The 21,502-nt window shown below is 46.1% G+C and overlaps 1 protein-coding gene across 2 annotated transcripts; it reads left to right on the forward strand.

The window, feature by feature from the left end:
* The first annotated feature begins 1,582 nt into the window (after nucleotides 1-1,582).
* On the forward strand, nucleotides 1,583-19,374 carry Nsfl1c (NSFL1 cofactor). 2 transcript variants are annotated; one of them, XM_006985522.4, is made up of 9 exons: nucleotides 1,583-1,740; nucleotides 4,073-4,170; nucleotides 10,024-10,098; nucleotides 12,643-12,808; nucleotides 13,301-13,393; nucleotides 14,841-14,950; nucleotides 15,797-15,934; nucleotides 17,749-17,913; nucleotides 18,976-19,374. In XM_006985522.4, exons 1-9 carry the CDS (start codon nucleotides 1,636-1,638, stop codon nucleotides 19,136-19,138), a joined length of 1,113 nt encoding a protein of 370 aa, XP_006985584.1. In that variant the 5' UTR covers nucleotides 1,583-1,635; the 3' UTR covers nucleotides 19,139-19,374. The 2 variants fall into 2 exon arrangements, with proteins under 2 accessions (XP_006985584.1, XP_042132376.1); XM_042276442.2 differs by lacking the exon at nucleotides 10,024-10,098.
* The last annotated feature ends 2,128 nt before the right edge of the window (nucleotides 19,375-21,502 follow it).

Genomic DNA, 21,502 nt, shown 5'->3' on the forward strand with positions numbered 1-21,502 from the left:
GGGAAGGAATGTAGAATGGACAGGGAATAGGGGAGAAACATTGGATGAAGTAGGGGTGTGTTAGTGGCGGGGTGAGGCATACCTCTCAACTTCCAAGAAAAATATCTACAGTGTTAATAGAAAACTGGACTTTGTTTAGTTAACAACTTTAGTAAGAGGGTTTGGAAGCCAGGCATGGTGGCACACACTTTTAATTCTAGAATTCAGGATGTGAGATCAGAGACTAAGTGTGGTGGTGCACACCTTTTGTTTCTTTGTTTTGGTTCTCTGAGACAGGGTTTCCCCGTGTAACAGATTAGAGTACGCCACCACTGCCGGGCTTGGTGTACACCTTTAATCTCAGCACTTGGGAGGCTAGATCTAGGCAGACGGATCTCTCAGTTCAAGGCCAGCCAGGTCTACATAGTGAATTCTAGGGGACAGCCAGGACTACAAAGGGAGACCCTGTCTCTCAACACACACACACACACACACACACACACACACACACACACACACACACACACACACACACACGAGGTCAGGAGGAAGATGAGAAATTCGAGGCCAGCCCGATCTACAAAGCAAGAAAGACTCTGTATCAAAAGGGAGCAGGGTTTGAGCTGAGGAGCTCCTCCAGCCCCCTTAGCAAGCAAAACCTGAAAATGAGCAAGAGTTAACAAAGTAAAGAGGAAAGGAAAAACCTCCTAGGCAGGGTAGAGCATAGAAATCAAGGACCTAAAAGACAGAATTACGTCTGAGACAATGCCCTTGGAGCATAGGCCAGGAGGAAGTGAGGAAGCACCAACGCATACCTATACATTTCAGAACCATCAAGGGTAAGGGACCTGAAGCAGAGGAAGCTATAGAAACAAGTTGGAAGGACTGGCCTATTTCTTTTCTTTTTTTTTCTTTCTTTTTTTTTTTTTTTTTTTTTTTTTTTGGTTTTTCGTGACAGGGTTTCTCTGTGTAGCTTTGGAACCTGTCCTGGATCTCACTCTGTAGACCAGGCTGGTCTCGAACCCACAGAGATCCACCTGGCTCTGCCTCCGAGTGCTGGGATTAAAGGTGTGCGCCACCACCGCCCGGCTTATGTCCTATTTCATACACAAGTGGCAAGCCATGAGACTTTTCCTAAGGTAAGATAGGAAACCATGGAGAGGTTGTGAGCACTGGACTGTTAGGTTCAAAGAACAAAAGCAACAAGAAGACAACGTACTTTGTTCTGCTCTGTTATATCCAGTCTTTGGAAGAACATCAAGCTATAGACAGCTCTCAGGTAATGCCTCAAGAAGGAAATGACTGAACAAGTAAATAAATTAACGAAATAAAGGGATGAGACCATGAGTAATTGCGGGATCTGACTTCTTGTGGAGTCCTTCATCCCACAGGCCTTTGGGAAAACCAGCTCCTCCCTGCTCTCATCCATCAACCTTCGGCTTTCGCCACTAGGGTGGGGTTCGCATAGCAGCCACCAGAGGGCGAGAAGCCGCTGGGTTTCCCGCACGGAGGGCTTTGCGTGAGGCACCGCGGGGGCGGAGCCTACGGGCAGGCGCCCAGCGGCTGGGCCGGGTAGAACGGAGGGCGGAACGCAGCTGTGGGGTTGGGGCTGTTGCAGGGTCGGCCGGAGCGGTTTGGGAAGTGCACGGGGCGAAGATGGCGGCGGAGCGGCAGGACGCGCTGAGAGAGTTCGTGGCGGTGACGGGCGCTGAGGAGGACCGGGCCCGTTTCTTCTTGGAGTCAGCCGGCTGGGACCTGCAGGTAGCGCCGCGAGGCGGGCCGCAACCGGCGGGCTGGGGAATGCGGAGCGCGAAGTCCGCGCTCTCATCTCTACGCGTCCGAAGCGCACAGTCATCCCTGCGGGCCAGGGCCCTGGTCCAGGCCTCATGGTCTCTGGGCTCGCTTGCCACGCGTCGCCGGCTCGGCTTGGGAGTTGGGGGACGCGGGCGGGCCCCGGCCTGCTCTGCAAGGCCTCGGCCTCCCCGAGGGCTCGCAGTGTCGGCGAGACTTTGGGCGCTGCGGCAGTCCGCGTGGAGGAGTCGCCTGGGGGCGTGGCTGCCGCGGGGAGTGCCTGCGGGTGGCCGGGTGGGTTCGAGAGACCGGCTGCCAGACGGAGCCCCACTTAGGACGCGGTGGTCGTCCAGTGCCGCCTCTGCAGCGGTGTGGTGCTGGAGGGAGGAACCTTGCCTGGTAGTCGGCCCACGCCCCCCTCTCGCCTAATTGCTGCGAGAAACGACCTGTGGGATTGTGGCGCAAAGTTGGGGCCTCTCCACGTTTCCTAGTTAATTTACCTGTAAAATGGGGGTCTCTTGGGGTTTCCGTCTTGTTCACTGGCATGTGATATATGGTCACTAAGTACTTGATTAATTTAGAAGATGATAAGCTTCATCAGGCAGGGAGTGTTGTACACTTCTGATCCCTAGAGCAATACCCATCTCTCAGTGCTCAGAAACACTCAGTATTTAATGTTAGAAAGAACTGATTGCATAAATGTCCTTGGCCAGCCTACGTCTTAGGTAGATGATGATGATGACTAATATTTCTTGAATACCTACTACAAGCCAGACACTGTTCAGCATTACAAAATGTCTCATTTACATGTCTCACGTTTTGCAGCTGAGACTTTGGAGGATAAGTAACTTGTTGAAGACCTCACTAACTACTAATTAAACAGGTAAAGACTAACCCTATTTTATGGATGAGGAATTGGACCCGCAAAGGGACAAAGAATGTGCTCAGTGTGTGAGCTGTGTAACCTAACGGTGTCTGCTAACTGCAGCATTTAAATGTCTTCCCAGGGGTTGGGGATTTAGATCAGTGGTAGAGCGCTTGCCTAGCAAGCACAAGGACCTGGGTTCCGTCCTCAGCTCCAGGGGGGAAAAAATTAAAAAAAAAAAAAATGTCTTCTCAAACATTAGAGATAAAGCCTCTCTTTGATGGGTGTGGTGGAGCAATCCTTCAGAGGCAGAAGATCTCTGAATTGAAGGCCAGCCTGGTCTACATAGTGAGTTTCAGAATAGCCAGGACTAAATAGAAAGCCCCTGTTTCAAAAACAAAACAAATAAAGAGATCACATGCTCTTACAGGCACTGTGAAACCTCTGTGCTGAACAGAAACACAAAATGGAAAAGCTTCTGTCCCAGTAGATCATCTGAACTGAGGCTCTTACCTGTGGGTAACTTGGCTACCAGTGCCAGAATTCGAATGCACGTTCTCCCAATGGCAGTTCAGTGTGAGTCGTAAGATGGCACACTACCTCCCAGCAGGCTGGTTATATTACATGAAGATACCTTCACACTGATTGTCCCATGACAGCTCATTTCCTCCTATTTGGTTTGTCACCTTGTGGGCCAGATCTGCCTCCCTCATCTGTGTGTGACCTCATTGTAGTGTCCTGTCTCTGTGTGTAGAGAATATGTGATAAATAAATGCCTACTCACTGAGTTAGTGACAGCCACAAATGGCCAAAGGATTCGTGTATAAAGGACTTCCGTATGTGTAAAGCTAAAATGACAGTGCATTGATTTTAATGATTACCTCATTGGGTGTTAGAGGGTTGGTGGGATGGTATCTCCATTTCACAAAATAGGAAATTGGGCTTTACAAGAAAGGAAATACAGCATCTTATCCCTATACTGCATCACTTCTGCTCTAAGAACATAAGAGAGAGAGCCTGAGCATATTACCCGGGGTTGAACTTGATCCCACTTCTTACCTCCAGAAATTGTCTTCATTACTCAGTTCTTCTGTACCAGCTGTAAAATGAGATGATAATAATAATACTAATAATGGAGTTCTGAATGGATTAAATGAATTAGCACATATATAATATCCAGACAAACTGACACACAAATAAATAATAAATAGATGTTTTCCTTACTAATCTTACCTGTTATCTTTGTCCCCCTTAGTGGGTGGATTTTTTTTTTTCAGGCAGTATAGGTTATCTGTTGCCTTCTGTCTAATTTTCTTTGGTTCCAGGTCTAGGACATCTTTTTTAAGTGTAAATTATGTTTTCATGTTTTTGTTCCATTGTCAGATATGTGTCAGGTGAAAGACTAGAGGGTCCCAAGGTACTCTCTTTCTCTTTCAGATTGCACTAGCAAGCTTTTATGAGGATGGAGGGGATGAAGACATTGTGACCATTTCACAGGCAACCCCGAGTTCAGTGTCCAGAGGCACAGCTCCCAGGTAAGGACCAACTTCAGTTACTGCATGAGTTTCTGACTTAACAGAGGGTTCAGGCCTAGGTATATGAAGAGGTTTGAAGATCTACTTAAGAGAATGGGTGTGTGTGTGTGTAAGGGTTTACCTGTTTTTTGTTTTTAGTGTATGTGGGTGTTCTGCCTACATGTATGTCTGTGCACTGTGGAGGCCAGAAGGCATTGGGTTCCCTGGAACTGGAATTAATGGATGGTTGTGGGCCACCATGTGGATGCTGGAACTTGAACTGGGGGTCATCTGGGAGAGCATTCAGTGCTCCTAACTACGAGGCCTTGTCTTTAGCTCCTGCTTAAGGTCTTTGTGTTCATGACTGTCTCGTCTCTGAAGTTTTCATTCCTTTGTGGGTGCTGCGATATCAATGAGCTTAGATGACTTTAGGAATGCCTAACACCTTATTAAGATGATGTGGAAAAAACCCTGTGTGATCCACCTTTCCTGAAGTTGACTTGGGAAAGTAAACTTAACATGTTATGGTACATCACCTTTCTTAGACCTTTGGCTCACTGCAGGAAGACATTAGTCTTCTCAGTTGCAGTCAGGGATTCTTCCCACAGAAGTGTCTGAGCTCCCAGAACTCATATGCTTTTAGTCTAATTGCACTAACTCTTTAGAGTATGTTTCAGCCAGAAAACTTTGCTGGGCTTGAATTTAAGTCCACAATGCAGAAAGACTGTCTCTGCCATGAAGTGGTGAATTCCCTCTTGGAGGGCCTCGGAGCTTTAAAGTATATTTCTTCCCTTTGAGAAACATAACTCATTGGTTCTTCGCACCTTTCCCTGCCTTTGGTTTCCACAGAAGGGAGGTTATAGGAAAGTGATCTTCTGGTTATTTGCAGGTGCTAGGCTATGAGGTATTGATAAAATACTATAATGTTATTGCGGGGGAGGGGGGCGATGGGGACGGACAGACATTTTAAAGGTATGGGCTACTGGCAAAGGTGGCTAATTTCTTGGGATCCAGCTCTTTGATCCAACCCCACTGTTGGGTTATTGGTGTGTCAAAAGTACCATGGAGGAGAAGTGGAAATGTAGCCTCATAGGTCAGTCTTTTGCTCCCTTCTCTTCCCCTGCAGTCCAAAAGTCTTAGCACAGCAGGGTTTATTAAAATAGGGCCAAGGAGGCTGATTGCCAGGTTCAGAACCCCAGCTCAGAGACTTGTGACTTTAGACTGGATGTTTATCTCAGCCCCTCAGTTTTTAAAACTGTCAAATGGAAATGCTAATGGTGTCTGCCACTTGACAGAGTCAATGAATTACTACTTATATAGCAAGCCAGGCATTGTGGCACACACCTTTAATCCTGGCATTTGGGAGGTGGATCTCTGAGTTCAAAACCAGCCTGGCCTACATAGTGAGCTCCAGGACAGCCACAACTATGTAAAGAGACCTTGACTCAAAAACAACAACAAAAAGCCAGACATGGTGGCATACTTCCTTAATCCCAGCACTTGAGGCAGAAACAGGTAGATCTCTGAAACCCTGTCCCTAAAAGCCAAAAGAAAAACCAAAAACAAATCCAACAACTTTATGTAGCTTAGAGTATAATATGTTGCCTGCTAGTACTGACAGTGTAGCCTGCCTCATTCCTAATAGGCAGATACATGCATGTGGGAAAGTGTGTGCTGAAATGTGTGTGCATGTGTGCTTTAAAAGTAAAACAACCAAGGAGCTACAGCTGAACATTAGCATTAAGCTTGAAAAGAATGTAAGACTGGACGCACATTCGGGCCTATTGGCCTCACCTTACTGTTTTGGTTAAGCCTTAAACTTGATAGTGGGCTTCAGTGAAGCAAGGAAAGGAAGGAAAGGGACGTGGTTTGTTATGTCATTGTCTTTGTTTAGGAGAAACTGAACTGCACTAGCACCTCAAAGGAATTTGATGTGCGTGTGGAGTGGGGGTGGGGAGAGCTGCTCTCCAACCTTTGACCTAGCTGTTACAGGACACTTAGCCTGCTGCTGACTGATCCCTGTTCACCTGTGATCCCCTTTCATATTGTATCTGATGCCAAGCAAGAACACTCAGTCACTATGCTCCTCCTTTGACTCTAGAAGGGAGCATTTAGTGTGGAGCCGCTGAGCCTCTAGGAGGGAGGGGTCTAGAAAGGGGCCGAAGAATGTCTTCAGATTGAAATGACTGTAGGTACAGGTTTAACTATACTTTGACAGCTCTCTTCTGGCAAGAGAGTCTGTTAGATTCTCAAGGCATAAAGTGTTTTGCATAATAACTGTTACTTTGGGAGGAAATGGAAGTTCACTGTGAATCACTGTCATTACTGAGCACTTAGTAAGTGCCAGCCCCGGAGGTAAGCTTTTGTACATGGTTTTTTAGTTGTTAACCACCTTGTGAGATGAGACTGTACTGTCCGCCTTGTATAGATGAGGACACGTGGGAGCTGGGCTTCTTCCCCAGATCACACAAGCCAGTCAAATGGAGATGGAAGGTCAGAGCTGTCCTACTTCCTGAATCTCGGCTCTCAGCCCAGCAGGCTACTTCTCATGGACGCTCAGAAGTCCTCCAAAGTTTTCCCTGACTCTGCCTTCCTCATCTTAACCCCCTTTCCTTTCTTAAATCCTTTGTTCCAACCAAACTGAGTTCTTTGATGACTCATGCTTGTCACCTGCACGGTTCTGTCTTTGTTGGTGTCTCTTCTCTAGGCGTGCTGGCTCCCTTGCTCTCTGCCTGTCAGTCTCAGTGCACCTCCCGTCCCCATGTTTGCCTCCGGTTGTGTCCTCTGCTGAGCAGCACGCCACAGCCCTGGTCTCAGAACTCCGCCTGCAACTCCAGTCTGTTCGCTCTAGCCGTAGCCATGTACTCAGTCACAATGTCCATGTCGTCTGGAACCCTTGTCCTCACAATTTCACTGAAGTTTTTATCTGAAAATTTCATTTCAAAAAATTTCATCTGAAATTTAACTGAAATGTTTCTAATAAAATTAGAAGAGAGTGAGTATTTCACTCACCATCTGTCTAGTGGTGCCAGGTAGCCTCACCTGTGTTCTCGCCCACCAGTCTCAGGTCAACATGTAGAGTCTTAGAAAAGCTGAGTCACAGCTACTGCCCTGGTGTTCTCAGGCCCACGTTTATCTAAATCCAAAGCTGCCACATGCTGCCTTCCTGCCCAGCACTTCCCACCCCATCACTGAAGCCAACAAAACGCAACAGTCAGTTATTTTTTAATCCCTCTGTGATCTAACAGAACCTATGCTTGTTACAGTTTCAGGACCTGCATTATCCCCTTCCCTAAGATTATATTGTTCAATAGGCTACCATTAGCATCTTGTAGCTATTTAAATTAATTAAAGTTAAGTAAAGCAAATGTTTAGTTATTTATTTGCACTCACTGTATTTTATTTTTCCAGACAGGCTCTTTACATGTAGTGAGGGCTGGCTACATATAAAGTAGTTTGCTGTTCTCCTGCCTCAGCCTCCTAAGTATCGAGATTATAGGTGTGTACCACCATGCTTGGGCCTTACCACACTTCAGATGCTGAATGGCCAAAATGATATCCTGTCTTTCTGGTTGAACATATAGATAGAGCATTTCCATAGTCACAGAAAGGAGCTGCCATAGAACTAAGATGGCCAGCTTTAAAGCAGAGAATGTACTAAGGGACTTGGACTTTGTGCTGCTTTTGGGTACCAGAGACCCTGGTGGGGGTAGGTAGTTAATGCCTCCAAATGAAGATCACTGAATAGAAGGTTCTGATGTTGATAATGCCCCCTGAAATTTGTGCCATACGGTGATTCTCCAAAGCTTTACCCCAGAGTACTTGTTCTCAAACTTGAGGCCCCTTTCCACCCTCAACAGGGACCATGCAGGGTACCACTTGCAGAGTTCTGAGCCCAGAGATTTAGTGTGGGGTTGAGGATTCACAGATTCACTTTGGGAGCTCTTAGCACTTCGGATCTAAGTATTGCACTTAGAATTGCTTCAGAAAAGTAGTCCCTAAGTGCACCATAGCATCCAGAGGTCTCTACATGTATCAGCACCCCAGCAGTACCCAGAAAGCCCAAGAGGTTGGTGCTGGCCTGTCCGTTTACATATGAGAAAGTGAAGGCTTAGAGAATTTAAATAGAGAATTAAATGTAAGTAGGGGGCAGAATTAGGATGGAAGCCATCTGTACCAACACCAAAATATGTCAGTTGCTTCTGGAATTGGGTATATAGGTTTAGGAGAAAGGGAAAATCCATATGGAGAGTGTGTTATTTGCTCAAGCAGGTGTATTTGTGTATATGAATGTGTTTAAAAACAAAGCAGTAGCAATTTTTTTCCATAGATTCTGTCCTAGCGTGTCATTCATTCAAAGAGTCCTGGGAAAGTGAGTGGAAGTTGCCTCTCCAGGTATTAGTGTAGTCGTTATCCCTGGGACCCTTTGTACTGCCATACTCCCCTCACAGAATACCTAGGAGGTTACTCTCAACTAACTCAGGCAGCAGCTGTGTTTGCTGTGGGTTTTATCTTCTCGTTTGTAACGGATGAAGCCTCTGAGTTTCTCTTGTCCTCTGATCGCTTCATGGAAACAGATCCTTAAGACATAGCTGTAACTTCCTTGTTAGTAGGCAGCTATTCCTCTGTCTGGCCCTGTGAACCTGAATTTCCCCTTTCTCATTCTGCATCCTAGGAAAGCTACTTTTCCCAAGGAATAATGGAATTTTTTTTCATCTTTATAAATGAAATGCATGTCTCACAGTCCTTAAACTTTTGTTCACTGAGGTCCAAACAAGGAAGAAATTAGCAATTGAAAACAGTGTTAGCAGAGCTAACCCCTCAAGCCTCCCCTCTGCAGCCTTCAGGACTCTGTTTTCTCCCCCTGAATATTAATAATAATACTGTTCTTGCCAGGTGAGGTGCCTCGTGCCTATAATCTGAGCCCCTGGGAGACGGAGGCATGAGGATCTAAACAGCAGAACCCTTTTGACTTATCCTGCAGTAGAAGCAGGCAGGGAGCTTCTCTTCTCCAGGGCTGCCTGCCAGCCGCACATTCATTCTCCACGACTCCTTGACCTTTCTCTAGTATGTTACTCTCTTGTTTCTGCGTTTACATGTGTGTTTCCATAATGCTACTTTAGTCCCCTTCCCACGTCTCCACCATCCTTTTTCCACTCAGTTGCTTCTCCTCCAGTTAGTGATGGTCCAAATGTGTCTTTTTTCTAGGAAGCCTTTCTTGGTGTTCTGTCTCCCCCACACTAGACAAGAGGCTTTGTGTTCATAAGGTCATATGTACAGTCACAGCCACTGTTGTACAGCATTATAGTAGATAGTTTCGTGACTTGTCTGTGCCACTAGCCTATAAGAACTATGTCTAATTACCTTTATAAATCCAACACTTAGTTGGTGCCTAGCATGTTAAAAATTAAATGATTAAACTATTCAATAGTAAGAAAAAAAATTATGTGTATGTGTGTGCACCATGTGCATGCCTGGTGCCTGCCAAGGTCAGAAGAGTGTTGGATTCCCTAGAACTGAGAGCCACCATCTGTGTGCTGAGAACTGAACCTGGGTCCCCTTCAAGAGCATCAAGTGCTCTTAACCACTGAGCCATCTCTAACCCACATAGTAATTTTTAAAATTAGTAAATGCCTCATTCCCAGACAGCTTAAATTGGATTCCACTTTACCTCACAGTAGTACTTGCTAAGTTAGTCTGTCCTGTGTGACCTTAACAAAGGCCACATTCTTTGTTATCTAAACTTAGGTCAATCTTCCATCTGTGTTGTCTTCACACCACAGCATCTTCCCTAGTGTCCAGCTCCCCAACTTACCATAGGCTTTGCTTTTCTGGAACTATTCCTGAAATAATTTTGCTCCTTTCTGTCTCCAGTGATAATAGGGTGACGTCCTTCAGAGACCTTATTCATGACCAAGATGAGGAGGAGGAGGAAGAGGAGGGGCAGAGGTAAGGCTTTGAAAGGGAGCACAGTTTATAGGGCGTATACAGTGGTGCCTAAATCACCTAAGATTTTGTGTGAGAGACATGTTCACTATTGCCAGCCCTCACTGCTGTGTGTAGGGGTATGATAGCCTAAGAACAGTCTGCTCCATATAGTTTAGAAGGAATCTCTATCTCATTGCTGCGTATGTGTGGCCGCCCAACCCCCATCCCTGCACACCAAAAAAAATGTTCTGGGCTTTGCTCATCTATTTATTTATTTATTTCTAATTGTTACAATGTTTGCTGAAGAATATTATGGGAAGGGAAACAGAAGCTCTAAGAATGGAAAAGTTACCCATAAGACACAATGTAGAAATAGCCAAGTAGCTACTTGTGATATATTTCTATTCACATAAATAAATCATACAATAAGTAGGAAAATGGGGTTATAAATATGTATTCTCACAACACAATCATATTGCTTCCACTTTTAGAATGTTGTAATGGAATTGTTTCATTATGGAAAATATGAGACTTATAGAATGAAGATTATAGCATTTATTTGATAATTATCATTAATATTTTGGTATGTTCCCATGCAGTCCTTGTTCTGAGTATAGATTTGTGTGTTTTACATGGTGAAGATGATTTTGTTTTCTTGTGTTGCATTATTCAAGGTCTTACAGACACTTCCCTGCTGACATTGTAATTCCAGTGTTTTCCATAACTTTGCTAGCCCAATGTCCAGTGGTTAGAGTGTGTCTGCACTACTGTAAATAACAATGCTGTGAGCATCTTTGTATAGTCATCTTTGACCACTTTTGATTTTTTTTTTTTTTTTTTTTTTTTTTTTTTTTTTTTTGCAGTACTTCCTCTAACAAAAATACCAGGTCAGGAACATTTACTTTTAAGGCTGTTGATCACAGCTTCCCAGTTCTTAAGCCAAGACTTAAAGATCCCTTAACTAAGGCCTTTCAGTCCAGGCAGAACTGTATTTTCCTGGATTGAACAAGAATAAACTGGCTGTAGCCTCATTCCCCAGGTGTTTATTCTCCATGGGTCTGCTTTGGTCTGCCAAACATTCCTCAGAGAGTAGAAGATAACCATTGTGGAAATGTAGTGACCTCACCGTGAAGGTCTGAGAAGTCGCGTGTGTTCTGTTTCAGCCATGTAGTGTTTCACACTACCTCAGAAGTTTGCTTTAAATATACTGGAGACTCTGGGGTGTTGTTCATTTCAAGGTTTTATACTCAAGTAGAAGGCACCTGTCTGACTGCCTAGTTCCCCAATACCACCTCTACCTTTTCCAGCTTGGTCATGTCTGCCATTTTGACCTTCCATTAATCACATTCCTATAGCTTCTCTGGTTCCTACACACGTTAGATGTGAAACATTAAACAGAGGTTAAGCTGTTTCTCCCATTCTAGAATAATTATGAGGAATTAGAAGACCAAGATTAATTTTTACAAATTCCCACTGGCCCCTTTTAGAGACATATTGCAGAATTAGCTTAAGAATGATGAAGAGAGGTGGTGGTAGCACATGCCTTTAATCCCAGCACTTGCAAGGCAGAGGCAGGCAGATCTCTATGAGTTCGAGGCCAGCCTGATCTACAAAGCGAGTTCCAGGACAGCCAGGGCTACATGGAGAAACCCTGTTCTGAAAAACCAAAAAATAAGATGAGGAAGCAGCTACATGACAACACATTCTTAGGTCCAGATTAGTGAAAAAGTACTAACTTAATCTCAAGCTGGTCTTGAACAACTAGAACACCTGGTGTAGGTATCTTGGAGCTTATTTTTGAGATTGGAGCTTCCCTGGCTTCTAGTATGTCTTCTGAGGCTCCCAGTGTACATCGTCAAGATTGGCAGGTGCGGCGAGTCTTGGGGAGTTGTTGGTGTGGTGTCAGTCTGCCTCACATGTGTGCATTGTTCTGCTTGTTCTTTTGCATACATCTGCTGATTTGAACCTCACGACCTTGACTTAAGGAGCAGGTAGGTAGGGCATGTAGTCCTCTCATTCCAAAGCAAGAAAATGTGCAAGCAGTGCTCTGGCTTATTACTTAGGTCACACAGTTGTCAAACTAGGACTGGATCCTAGCTGCTTGTACTAACTGCACCACTACCATTAATCCAGAGCTCTTAGAGTTAGCTGCTTCTGACTTGGACCATAGCTGCTGCCTTCTGGACAGGGGCCTCCAGATGGATGATCCTTGCTGAAACTCTCCTGCACTGATGTGTTGTTGTGCATGCCTGGAATGTTCTTCCCTCATCTCTCCACCTGATAACATCATCCTCAAAGGGCTCAGGAAATACCTAGACAGCCTTAACTTAACTTTCATGTTGTGTGTCCCGTCCTGTCCCGCCCCCCTCCGCATTGTGCCAGAGACCCTCCTTACCAACTTCATGGCTGCTCCCATTGCATCATACCTGCCTGCATCCTTACATGTGTTCCTAGCTAGCCAATAAGTTCCTTAAAGACAAGAAACATTGAACCCTTTGCTTCAGTGTACCCAGAACCTGGGCATCTTCTGTTCATCTTCTGGAATGTTTGACATTTTCTACACAGGTTTTATGCTGGGGGTTCAGAGAGAAGTGGACAGCAGATTGTTGGCCCTCCCCGGAAGAAAAGTCCCAACGAGCTGGTGGATGATCTCTTTAAGGGTGCCAAAGAGCATGGGGCTGTAGCTGTGGAGCGAGTGACCAAGAGCCCTGGAGAGACCAGTAAACCGAGAGTGAGCATAAGGGTTGTTGTGCCCAAAGGAATTGCATTTCACAGTGGTGATTGAGGCCTGCTTCCCTCCAGCAGTGATTGGTTCTTTGTTTTTCTCACTTCACTACTTATTCTCCTGTGTAGAAGACTAGTGTGGCCTGTGTTCTGGATCAGTTCTTAGAAACACACCTATCCAATTGTGCCAACTTAGTGTTTTCCTTTATTTCACTGTAATTAAATTCACTACCAGTTTTTATGTAAAAATTTCTGTCCTTGGGAAAATCAAAAAGTCATTGGTGTTATCCTATAACCCAAATTCCTGCATAGCCATTATTACTGAGAGGTTGGTGGTAGCTGTTCCCTTTAGCTGGGCATTCCAGCTTTCACCTCTTAACCTGGCCCTGTGACCAGTGAGTTTGATACCCAGTAGTTAACATGCTTTCTGCCTCATCCCAAATGTGTCTTTGTACCTGAGTAACTCCGCCACCAAGTGTTTATGAACGTGTCCTTGTAGCCGTTTGCAGGAGGGGGTTACCGCCTTGGAGCAGCACCAGAGGAAGAGTCTGCCTATGTGGCAGGAGAAAGGAGGCGACATTCGGGCCAAGATGTAAGTGTCTGTCTTCCTTGGGGATTACTTGTGGGCTGTTTATTGTGCCCATTTTCAGAAGGGATTGGTCACGTGTGTATGAACAGGCAGCCTCTGAAAGAGGAGCTTGCAGAAACAGTGTCCTTGCTGTGGCCTGGACGGGGACTTACCATAAGAATGAGACAGTTTTCACTTGGTGGGCAGTGTGCCAGGGCAAAGGGTAGGGAAAAGGATGGACGTAGGAAGGTTTTTGAGCATTCTGTGGATCTCAGACAAAGGGGCAGTGTGTGGAGATTCCTCTGGTGAATTGGCATAGATTGAAGAAAATACCAAAGAAGGCCTGAAATATGGATGGGCTTTGTTTTGTTTCGTTTTGCTTGCATTTTCTTTATTTTCCACGTATGTGTACACACACACACACACACACACACACACACACACACACACACACACACACACAATGATACTATATAATTTTGAGGCTTTTTAAATTTTTTTAACAGTATGTTACAAAATACTTTGATGTTGCTTTGTGTCCATTCATTTCTATTAATTTAAATAATTTAAGTTTTATTCCAAATAAAGTCAAGCAGGTTTAAGAGAATAAAACTTTTATAGACTTGTAGCTGTGGTCACCAAGGCATTGGTTGTCAGCCTTCTAGACCCTTTTCTGTAAGTGTGATAGGAAGTTATTGGCAAATTATAGATTTCTTTTTTTCCTGAGATTTATTTTTATTTTTGAATTATGTAGAGGGGGTAGGGGATATGTCCATTGAGTACAGAGGCCAGAAGAGGTTGTTTGAGCTTCAGAGGCTGGAGTTACAAGCAGTTGTGAGCCATCTGACATGGGGCTGGGAACCAAACTTGGGCCTCTGCAAGAGCACTGCATGCTCTCGAACACTGAGCCATCTCCAGCCTTAGGTATCATTTTAATAACTGCAAAAGTAGGTCAGGACTAGACGCTGGAGTTGCATGTAGTGCAAGCTATACATGAAACACATCGGCAGCCCTACAGTTAAGGATCCCAGGTGTGATTTGCGTCATCTACTGTAGTCACCTTGCTAGCAAAGTCTCCTTAAAACAACGCCCATTCCTTCCAGCCTGTGTCATACCATGTTCCCAGTTAGGGTGGTGCTTACACACTTGGATACTCCTTTTTTTTTTTTTTTTGGTTTTTCGAGACAGGGTTTCTCTGTGTAGCTTTGCGCCTTTCCTGGAACTCACTTGGTAGCCCAGGCTGGCCTCAAACTCACAGAGATCCACCTGCCTCTGCCTCCCGAGTGCTGGGATTAAAGGCGTGCGCCACCACCGCCCGGCGGATACTCCTTTTTATTCGTGTGCACATCTGTCTGACTTGCTGGTTTATAGTACTGTGGTGAAATAGTGAAAACCCACTCATTTGCAGGTTCCTAGTGCATTCTCTAAGTTCCTGTCATTGTCACTGACTGCTTCCCTCCTGTTGTCACAGGTCCATGTAGTGCTAAAGCTCTGGAAAACTGGATTCAGCCTTGACAATGGTGAACTCAGAAGCTACCAAGACCCATCCAATGCCCAGTTTCTGGAGTCTATCCGTAGAGGGTAAGCGGAAAAGCCCATGTTAGTCTCCATTCAATGAATGAGATGTCAGGTGAGAGGAAGAAACAGTATTTATTTGAAAAAATAAAGTTATTGAAGCAGATTTAGCACAGTTGACATAAAGAGTCACAGGTCACTCTAAAAAACTTTGTCCATTTTTTGCCTTTTGCTCTGAGGCAAAGCTAAGTAGACCATGCTGTGATTGAGCAGGTGGGGAAGGTAGAGTCAGGCAGGTAGCCACTTACAAAGCCAGACCCTGGTGATTCCGCCATGACCAGTCTCCCTCTCCTCAGGCTGTTAGGTGTGAGATGTGCCAGCTGTGGAGGTAGGGTCCCCCCACCTTTTTCCCAGTTCTTCTCTTCCTCATGAAAGTCCTGAGGGAGACAGAGAGCTGGAGAGACAAAAAGGAGCGAGAAGGGCTTGAGACAGCAGAGGGACTGAGAGGTTGTGCTCACCTGTGCACTGTTCCCAGTTTGCGTTCTGTTGCTGTGGGTAAACACATAGCCAAAGGCAACATAAGGGAGAAGGGGATTGTTTCAGCTTACACCCTCAGGTAACAAGCTCCTCACTGACTCCTGCTCGACTGGCTTTCTTATATAGCCAGATTCTCCTGCTGAGAGATGGTGTGGTCCTCAGTGGGCTGGGCCCTCCCACATCACTTGTCTGAAGAAAATCTCTCAGAGACATGGCCACAGGCCCATCTGGGCAAAGCAGTTCTTCACTTAAGGTTCCCTCTTCCCAGATGACTCTAGGTGGTATCAAGTTGATAATAAAAACTTAACCAGGACACACCATGACTAGTGTGTCCATCCTGCTTACAATGAAACCCTACATTGCCTTTTCCCTCAGGGAGGTGCCTGCAGAGCTTCGGAGGTTAGCTCACGGTGGGCAGGTGAACTTGGATATGGAGGACCATCGGGATGAGGACTTCGTGAAGCCCAAGGGAGCTTTCAAAGCATTCACTGGCGAGGGCCAGAAACTGGGCAGGTGAGAAGCAGTTGGACTGTCAGTCGCACCAGCCAATCCCATGTGCTTACTGTGAAGAGCTCCTCATTGCGTACAGAGTAGTTGAGTTTATTTCAGGGGAGGAAGAGAAAGGAGAGTATGGGTTGTGGGGTCTACAGACCTGAGTTAAGTCTCTCTCTGTTTTCCTTTATAGTTGTGTGGCCCTTGGGTGGCCTCGGTTTCCTCAGCTGTAAATTGGGATTGATAAGAGTCCTTACCCCACAGAACTATTGTTGGGGGGAATAGAGGAGCCGATGTATGTAGAGTGCCTGGCATGAGCAGTAAGTGTAACATAACTGCTGCTTTGACTCAGAATGGGAGTGTTGGGGAAGCTGGGATCTCCTGGATGCTAAGCCTAGAATAAGCATACCGGGGTTAACTTCTCACTTCCTTACCCAACACTGCCTCCCAGGAGTATTGCTCAGGATGCACGCGAGCACAGGGACACTGTCGCCCTGGAAAGGCTGCTGCTCACTGTCCTGCAGCTCGGCGACTCTTAGGACTACTGTTTCCGGTGCTGCCTGACACTGACATCCAGGAATGTTCAGTTAGTGTCTGACAGTTCGCCTCTCTACTCTTACTTACTTGTAGAGTGTGTTTGCACACGCTCATGGGTGCTCCTTAGTTCATTGAGACGAGGATTCTAAGACCCTTCCCACTTCCTGTCTTTTACTTCCTGAGCATGAGGTGTACAGCAGTTTATTCTGCTGTCTAGGCTTTGCTCTTGCCATTTGGTATTCCTGCCTTCGGGAACAGATGCTCAGAACTGAGCGGACTGAAGTCTTTGTCAGTTCATTACCTCAGTACTTAGTCACAGTGACGAGAGGCTGACTGGTACGTGTGCTCTTTTATCCCTACTTTTTCTTCTCTCTCCTCTTCTCCTGACTCTCCTTGTACCCTTCCCACTCACTCACCCATAGCCACCTTTCCATTTTCCTGTCATTTGTGTCCTTCTCTTCCTCTACACCTTCACCCCCCTCTCATGTCCTCACCCCTGACAGAAAAACTGTGTTAGAAATAAAATACATCAATGCATCTCCTGATAGAGAATGACAGCTGTACTTCACTGGTCAGGCCAGAGTAGGGCTAGACATTAAACTAATGTCCATACATAATATTTTCTCCTACTTCTGGTCTAATCAGTGGAGTGTGGTTGTATTTTTACTCCTTCATTTCTACTGCTTGCATAGTTTGCTCTCCTGTACTGTAACAGTGCTTGCTGGAACATTTAGGAAATTTGCTAACACTAAGAACAACATTGCAATGCAAGTCTCTGTAAGTAAATCTTCACTTTTAGCTTGCATATGAAGACTGAGCGTAAAAAGTTCTATGTAGCCAAGTGACATGGGAGTTCATCCTCCGAGATTGAGTCAGGTACAGGTGGATATTCTAGATGACTTCCTGAAGAAGGTAGCACAGCCAGTCACTTGTTAGGCTGTGCCAAGGCTGCCTTGGTCACAGATGTGGACTGTGTCCTCTAAGCACCACTTCACTGAGGTTGAGACATCCTGATCTGTGGGTTCGTTAGCCTCTCGACAATCTCATCTCTGCTACCACAGGCTGTCCTCTTTCTAGCCTTTGTCGTGTAGGACACCCAGGGTGAGCACATGACCTGAGTGGTTGTTGCTTGGATTCTGAGGTAAATATATTAGGTGACAGGATTCTACCTTTCTCAGTCACTGACAATAGCATCAGAAGCAAGTTCGGGTGCGTAACCGTTGCTCAGTGAGAACCCAGAGATTTCTGTCTGGGAGGGCCTTGTTTCTGCACTGCCTGATGTGCTCCGTTCTCCTCAGCACGGCCCCCCAGGTATTGAACACCAGTTCTCCAGCCCAGCAAGCAGAAAATGAAGCCAAAGCCAGCTCCTCCATCTTAATCAATGAGGCAGAACCTACTACAAACATCCAAATCCGCCTTGCAGATGGTGGGAGGCTGGTGCAGAAATTCAACCACAGCCACAGGTATTTTGCACTGTCTGGACTACCTTTTGTCAGCATGTCCTAGAGTCCGGCATAGACCTGTGGGAAGCAGGCAGCAGCGGGATCTGTCCGTTCACATCTCATCTGTAGGTCTCATTCCTCATCAGGATTAAGCCACCAGGCTCTTTATTCAAAGGAAGTAACTCTGGTTTTAAAGATAGTGAAACAGGCACCATGGAATGAAGAGACTAGCAGGAGAGGTGCCAGTGAGCTGTTACCAGTGAAAGCACTTTGTGGCTCCTTTCTCTAAAACAGGGCCTCTAAGTTTCATCCATGGTGGGTCAGCTAAGCCAGGTGTGGATCAGTGAGTAGTCTGGCAATTCTTGAGTGCTGACCAGATGTGCTTGTGGGATAAAGGTGTAAAGCAAGTCCAAAGATCTTCCTAGATTCTTCCAAAATGTCCTTAATATTGGTGCTTCCCTCTGAGAGAGTTGGGATCCATCTTAACCAGTTACTGCTTTAGTTTTACCTCACTGGTTAACCCCACCCAGGTGACAGCCTGTGCAGAGTGTGGGTGAGAGGTCTAGGCTACATCTTGTATGGTGTACTCTCATGGGTCACCATTACATAGTGGCAGAAAGAAGCTTCTGTTGATAGTATCTAGAGAAAAATGCTGTTTGCACTGACTCCATCCTTGTGACTCCCAGGTGCAGGACAGTGCCTGGAGAAGGGATTCCTAGGACTAAGGAGTTGCTGGCATACAGTGGAGAAATGCCTCTTCAAGGTCCTTTCAAGGACTCTTGCAAAGATCCTCAAGTGGAAGAGGATAATGAAAGAAGGCGGACTGTAGGAGGGAGGAAGGGAGGAGAGCAGAGTAGGGCAGGTCACGACCAGTAAGCCGGAGGACTTTGGGAAGAGAGCTTAGGCAGGGGAAGGAACGAGCTGGTGTGCTTCTGGGTGACAGCTGTGTCTGCTCTGTAGAGAAGGGAAGCAGGCCTGCATGGTGAGAGGGGCTTCCAGATGTGTTTCTCTTCCCAAGGGCTAGGGTTAGGGGCAGCAGCAGAGAACCCTGCTCATCACCTCACTCTTACCCTACTCCTCCAGGATCAGCGACATACGGCTCTTCATCGTGGATGCCCGGCCAGCCATGGCTGCCACCAGCTTTGTCCTTATGACTACCTTTCCTAACAAAGAGCTGGCTGATGAGAACCAGACCCTGAAGGAAGCCAACCTTCTCAACGCTGTCATCGTGCAGCGGTTAACATAACCGCCCAGCTGCTGCCTCACCTTCCTATGTGTCTCCCATGACTGCAGCCATGCCCATGGGGATCACCTTCCTGCCCCTGTATACACCCAGCCCTTCCAGTGCCACGTCTCATGTGTAGCTCTGGGCTCTTAGACTTCAGTTGGACATATGTTTTCTCTTTAGTTGTATTTCCTGGGTTTTTGTGGTGATCAATGGACTTTAAAGAAAAAAAAATAAAAACAACCAAAAAAGTTGAAGGAATACCACCAATCCTGTTGTACAGAAACTCTCCCACTGGAACTATATTTGATTGTTAGAAAATCTTATCTTGAAGCATGGTAAGGGGACTGTGCATTTATCCTCTGCATAAAGTCACTGTGGCATACATACTCATCTCCTGGTGTGTTCCTCCTGCCACAGATGGTTGTGTGGAGGACTCCCGCTTCACAGAGAAGGAAGGAGGGGGACATGCAGGAAGAGACTGCAGCCACTCCCTTCCGTAAGAACATCTCACTTGCCCCAGTCAAACTAAGTAGGAGTCAACATCTGAGGCCAGAGCTGGATGCACAAAACTGAGTTTAGTTAGGATGTCTTTGTCTAAAAGGAAAAGTGTCACTAATGTTAATGGCAGGTCCAGGTATGGCGATAAGTGTCTCGTGTCTGGGAGCGCCTTTAACTGTGGTGGTAATTGCAAGAGTCTTATGAGAAGCTAGTTTTCTTTGGGCATATGTAATTAATGCCAGCATGTGGCTTGGGTCACAAGTTCTGTTTCACACTTGTTCCCTGCCCTGCTGACCTCTGACTTAACAGCCTCTTGAGCCATATCCCAGCCTGGCAAAGACCTCCCCACCCTTGAAGGTGTAAGGAGGATAGTAGGGACCTTGGCTAGAACTCTTCTGCCTCCCTGACTCTACTACACTGTTTCCTGCCCTGCCCTATCCTGCCCTGAGCCAGGAGCCAACTTGACACTGGGAGCTACTAAGAAACATCCTGAGAGAGGGCCATGGCAAGCAATTCCCTGCTGTGGCTGCAGCATCTACCATGGTATGGTCTCCAGCATGTGAAGGTAACCAGAAACAAAGGTCTGGAAAACAAAACTGGCCATTTAAAACCAGAATGAGTACAATAGAGTTTGTCCTTTTATATTGAGTTTCTTGGAAGGATGATAGCACCTCTGTTCAGTGCTTCATGGGGCCCAGGTCTTAGTGGAATGCCATGGGCAAGGTTCCAGAAACCATGCTGTAATGCCCAGGCTTTGCTGCGTAATTCAGTCCCCTTCCAGCACCTGGTTGCAGCCTGATCTTCGAGTGGTTTGCAAGGGGTCCTGGGTTTTTCCCCTACTTCTGAGTATGGGTGGCAACTGCTTGAACTTGCCCCAGTCCTGGGCCTGGCCCAAGGCCAGAGGGATTGCATAAAATGGGCTCCATGCCCAGGAACGCTGTTTCTAGCTTCAGGCTTCTATTCTGGAGGCTCAGATGGAAATATCTGTCCACACCGATGGGCTTTTATAGCGTATTCCAACTACTGATCCTGGGTTGTTGAACTCAGGGCGGTTGTCCTCAACTGGAGCATTTTGGATCATCCCCAGCATTACATGGAAAGGAGGAGAATCACTTGAAATTAAACGGGCCATGCAAAGCAAGTATTACAGTGCCTGGATATGTCTTGGTCTGTCGGAAGGATACCAGAGTAAAGGTAAGTTAATTATGATGCCTGCTTTTGTTGTTTTCTTTTTTGAGACAGGGTCCCAATATTACCTCTGGCTGGTCTAGAAGTTACTGTGGAAACTAGGCTACTCTTGATAACAGGTATGCACCTCAATGCCTGGCTCCATGATGCCTTTTCTAACAACTGCAGTTCAAGCTTGTCCACTGGAACATATTTGGTCTTACTGACTACACCAAAAAGCTCACAGGTGGGGTTGTATACATTTGGCTTCCTTAGAAGATGATTATGGAAGGAAGGAAGCATGTGGGCAGGGGCTGGGCACATTCTTGGCTTTAGATGATACTGCCACAGTTCCTTCCCGAGTGTCATTAGCTATTTCCTACTACCAGCACCACAGAGATGCCCTTCCCCTGCCTGACCCTACACGGTTACTTGGAATTCTTAAGAAGCAGCTGGTGCAGATTTACAGACTCCCTGCTGCCCTCTCAGTCCTAACTACCAGATTCAATACAGCTGCTGTCTTGAGACCCCTTCTCGGGCCCAAATAAAAGGTCTTCCTTTCTGACAATGGATGTGGCTCTGTCTTAGGATTTGACTCTGACTTCCCATCTCCTTCAGGCAACACTCTCAGGTCAAGCCTGAGAAGCAGGGTAGAAAGCACATGGTTAAAGCATCTAACCTGCTCCAAGTCTGAGCCAGTTCCTGCGTATGATCAGT

This window comes from Peromyscus maniculatus, chromosome 4 (genome assembly GCF_049852395.1).
Source record: "Peromyscus maniculatus bairdii isolate BWxNUB_F1_BW_parent chromosome 4, HU_Pman_BW_mat_3.1, whole genome shotgun sequence".
Lineage (NCBI taxonomy): Eukaryota > Metazoa > Chordata > Mammalia > Rodentia > Cricetidae > Peromyscus > Peromyscus maniculatus.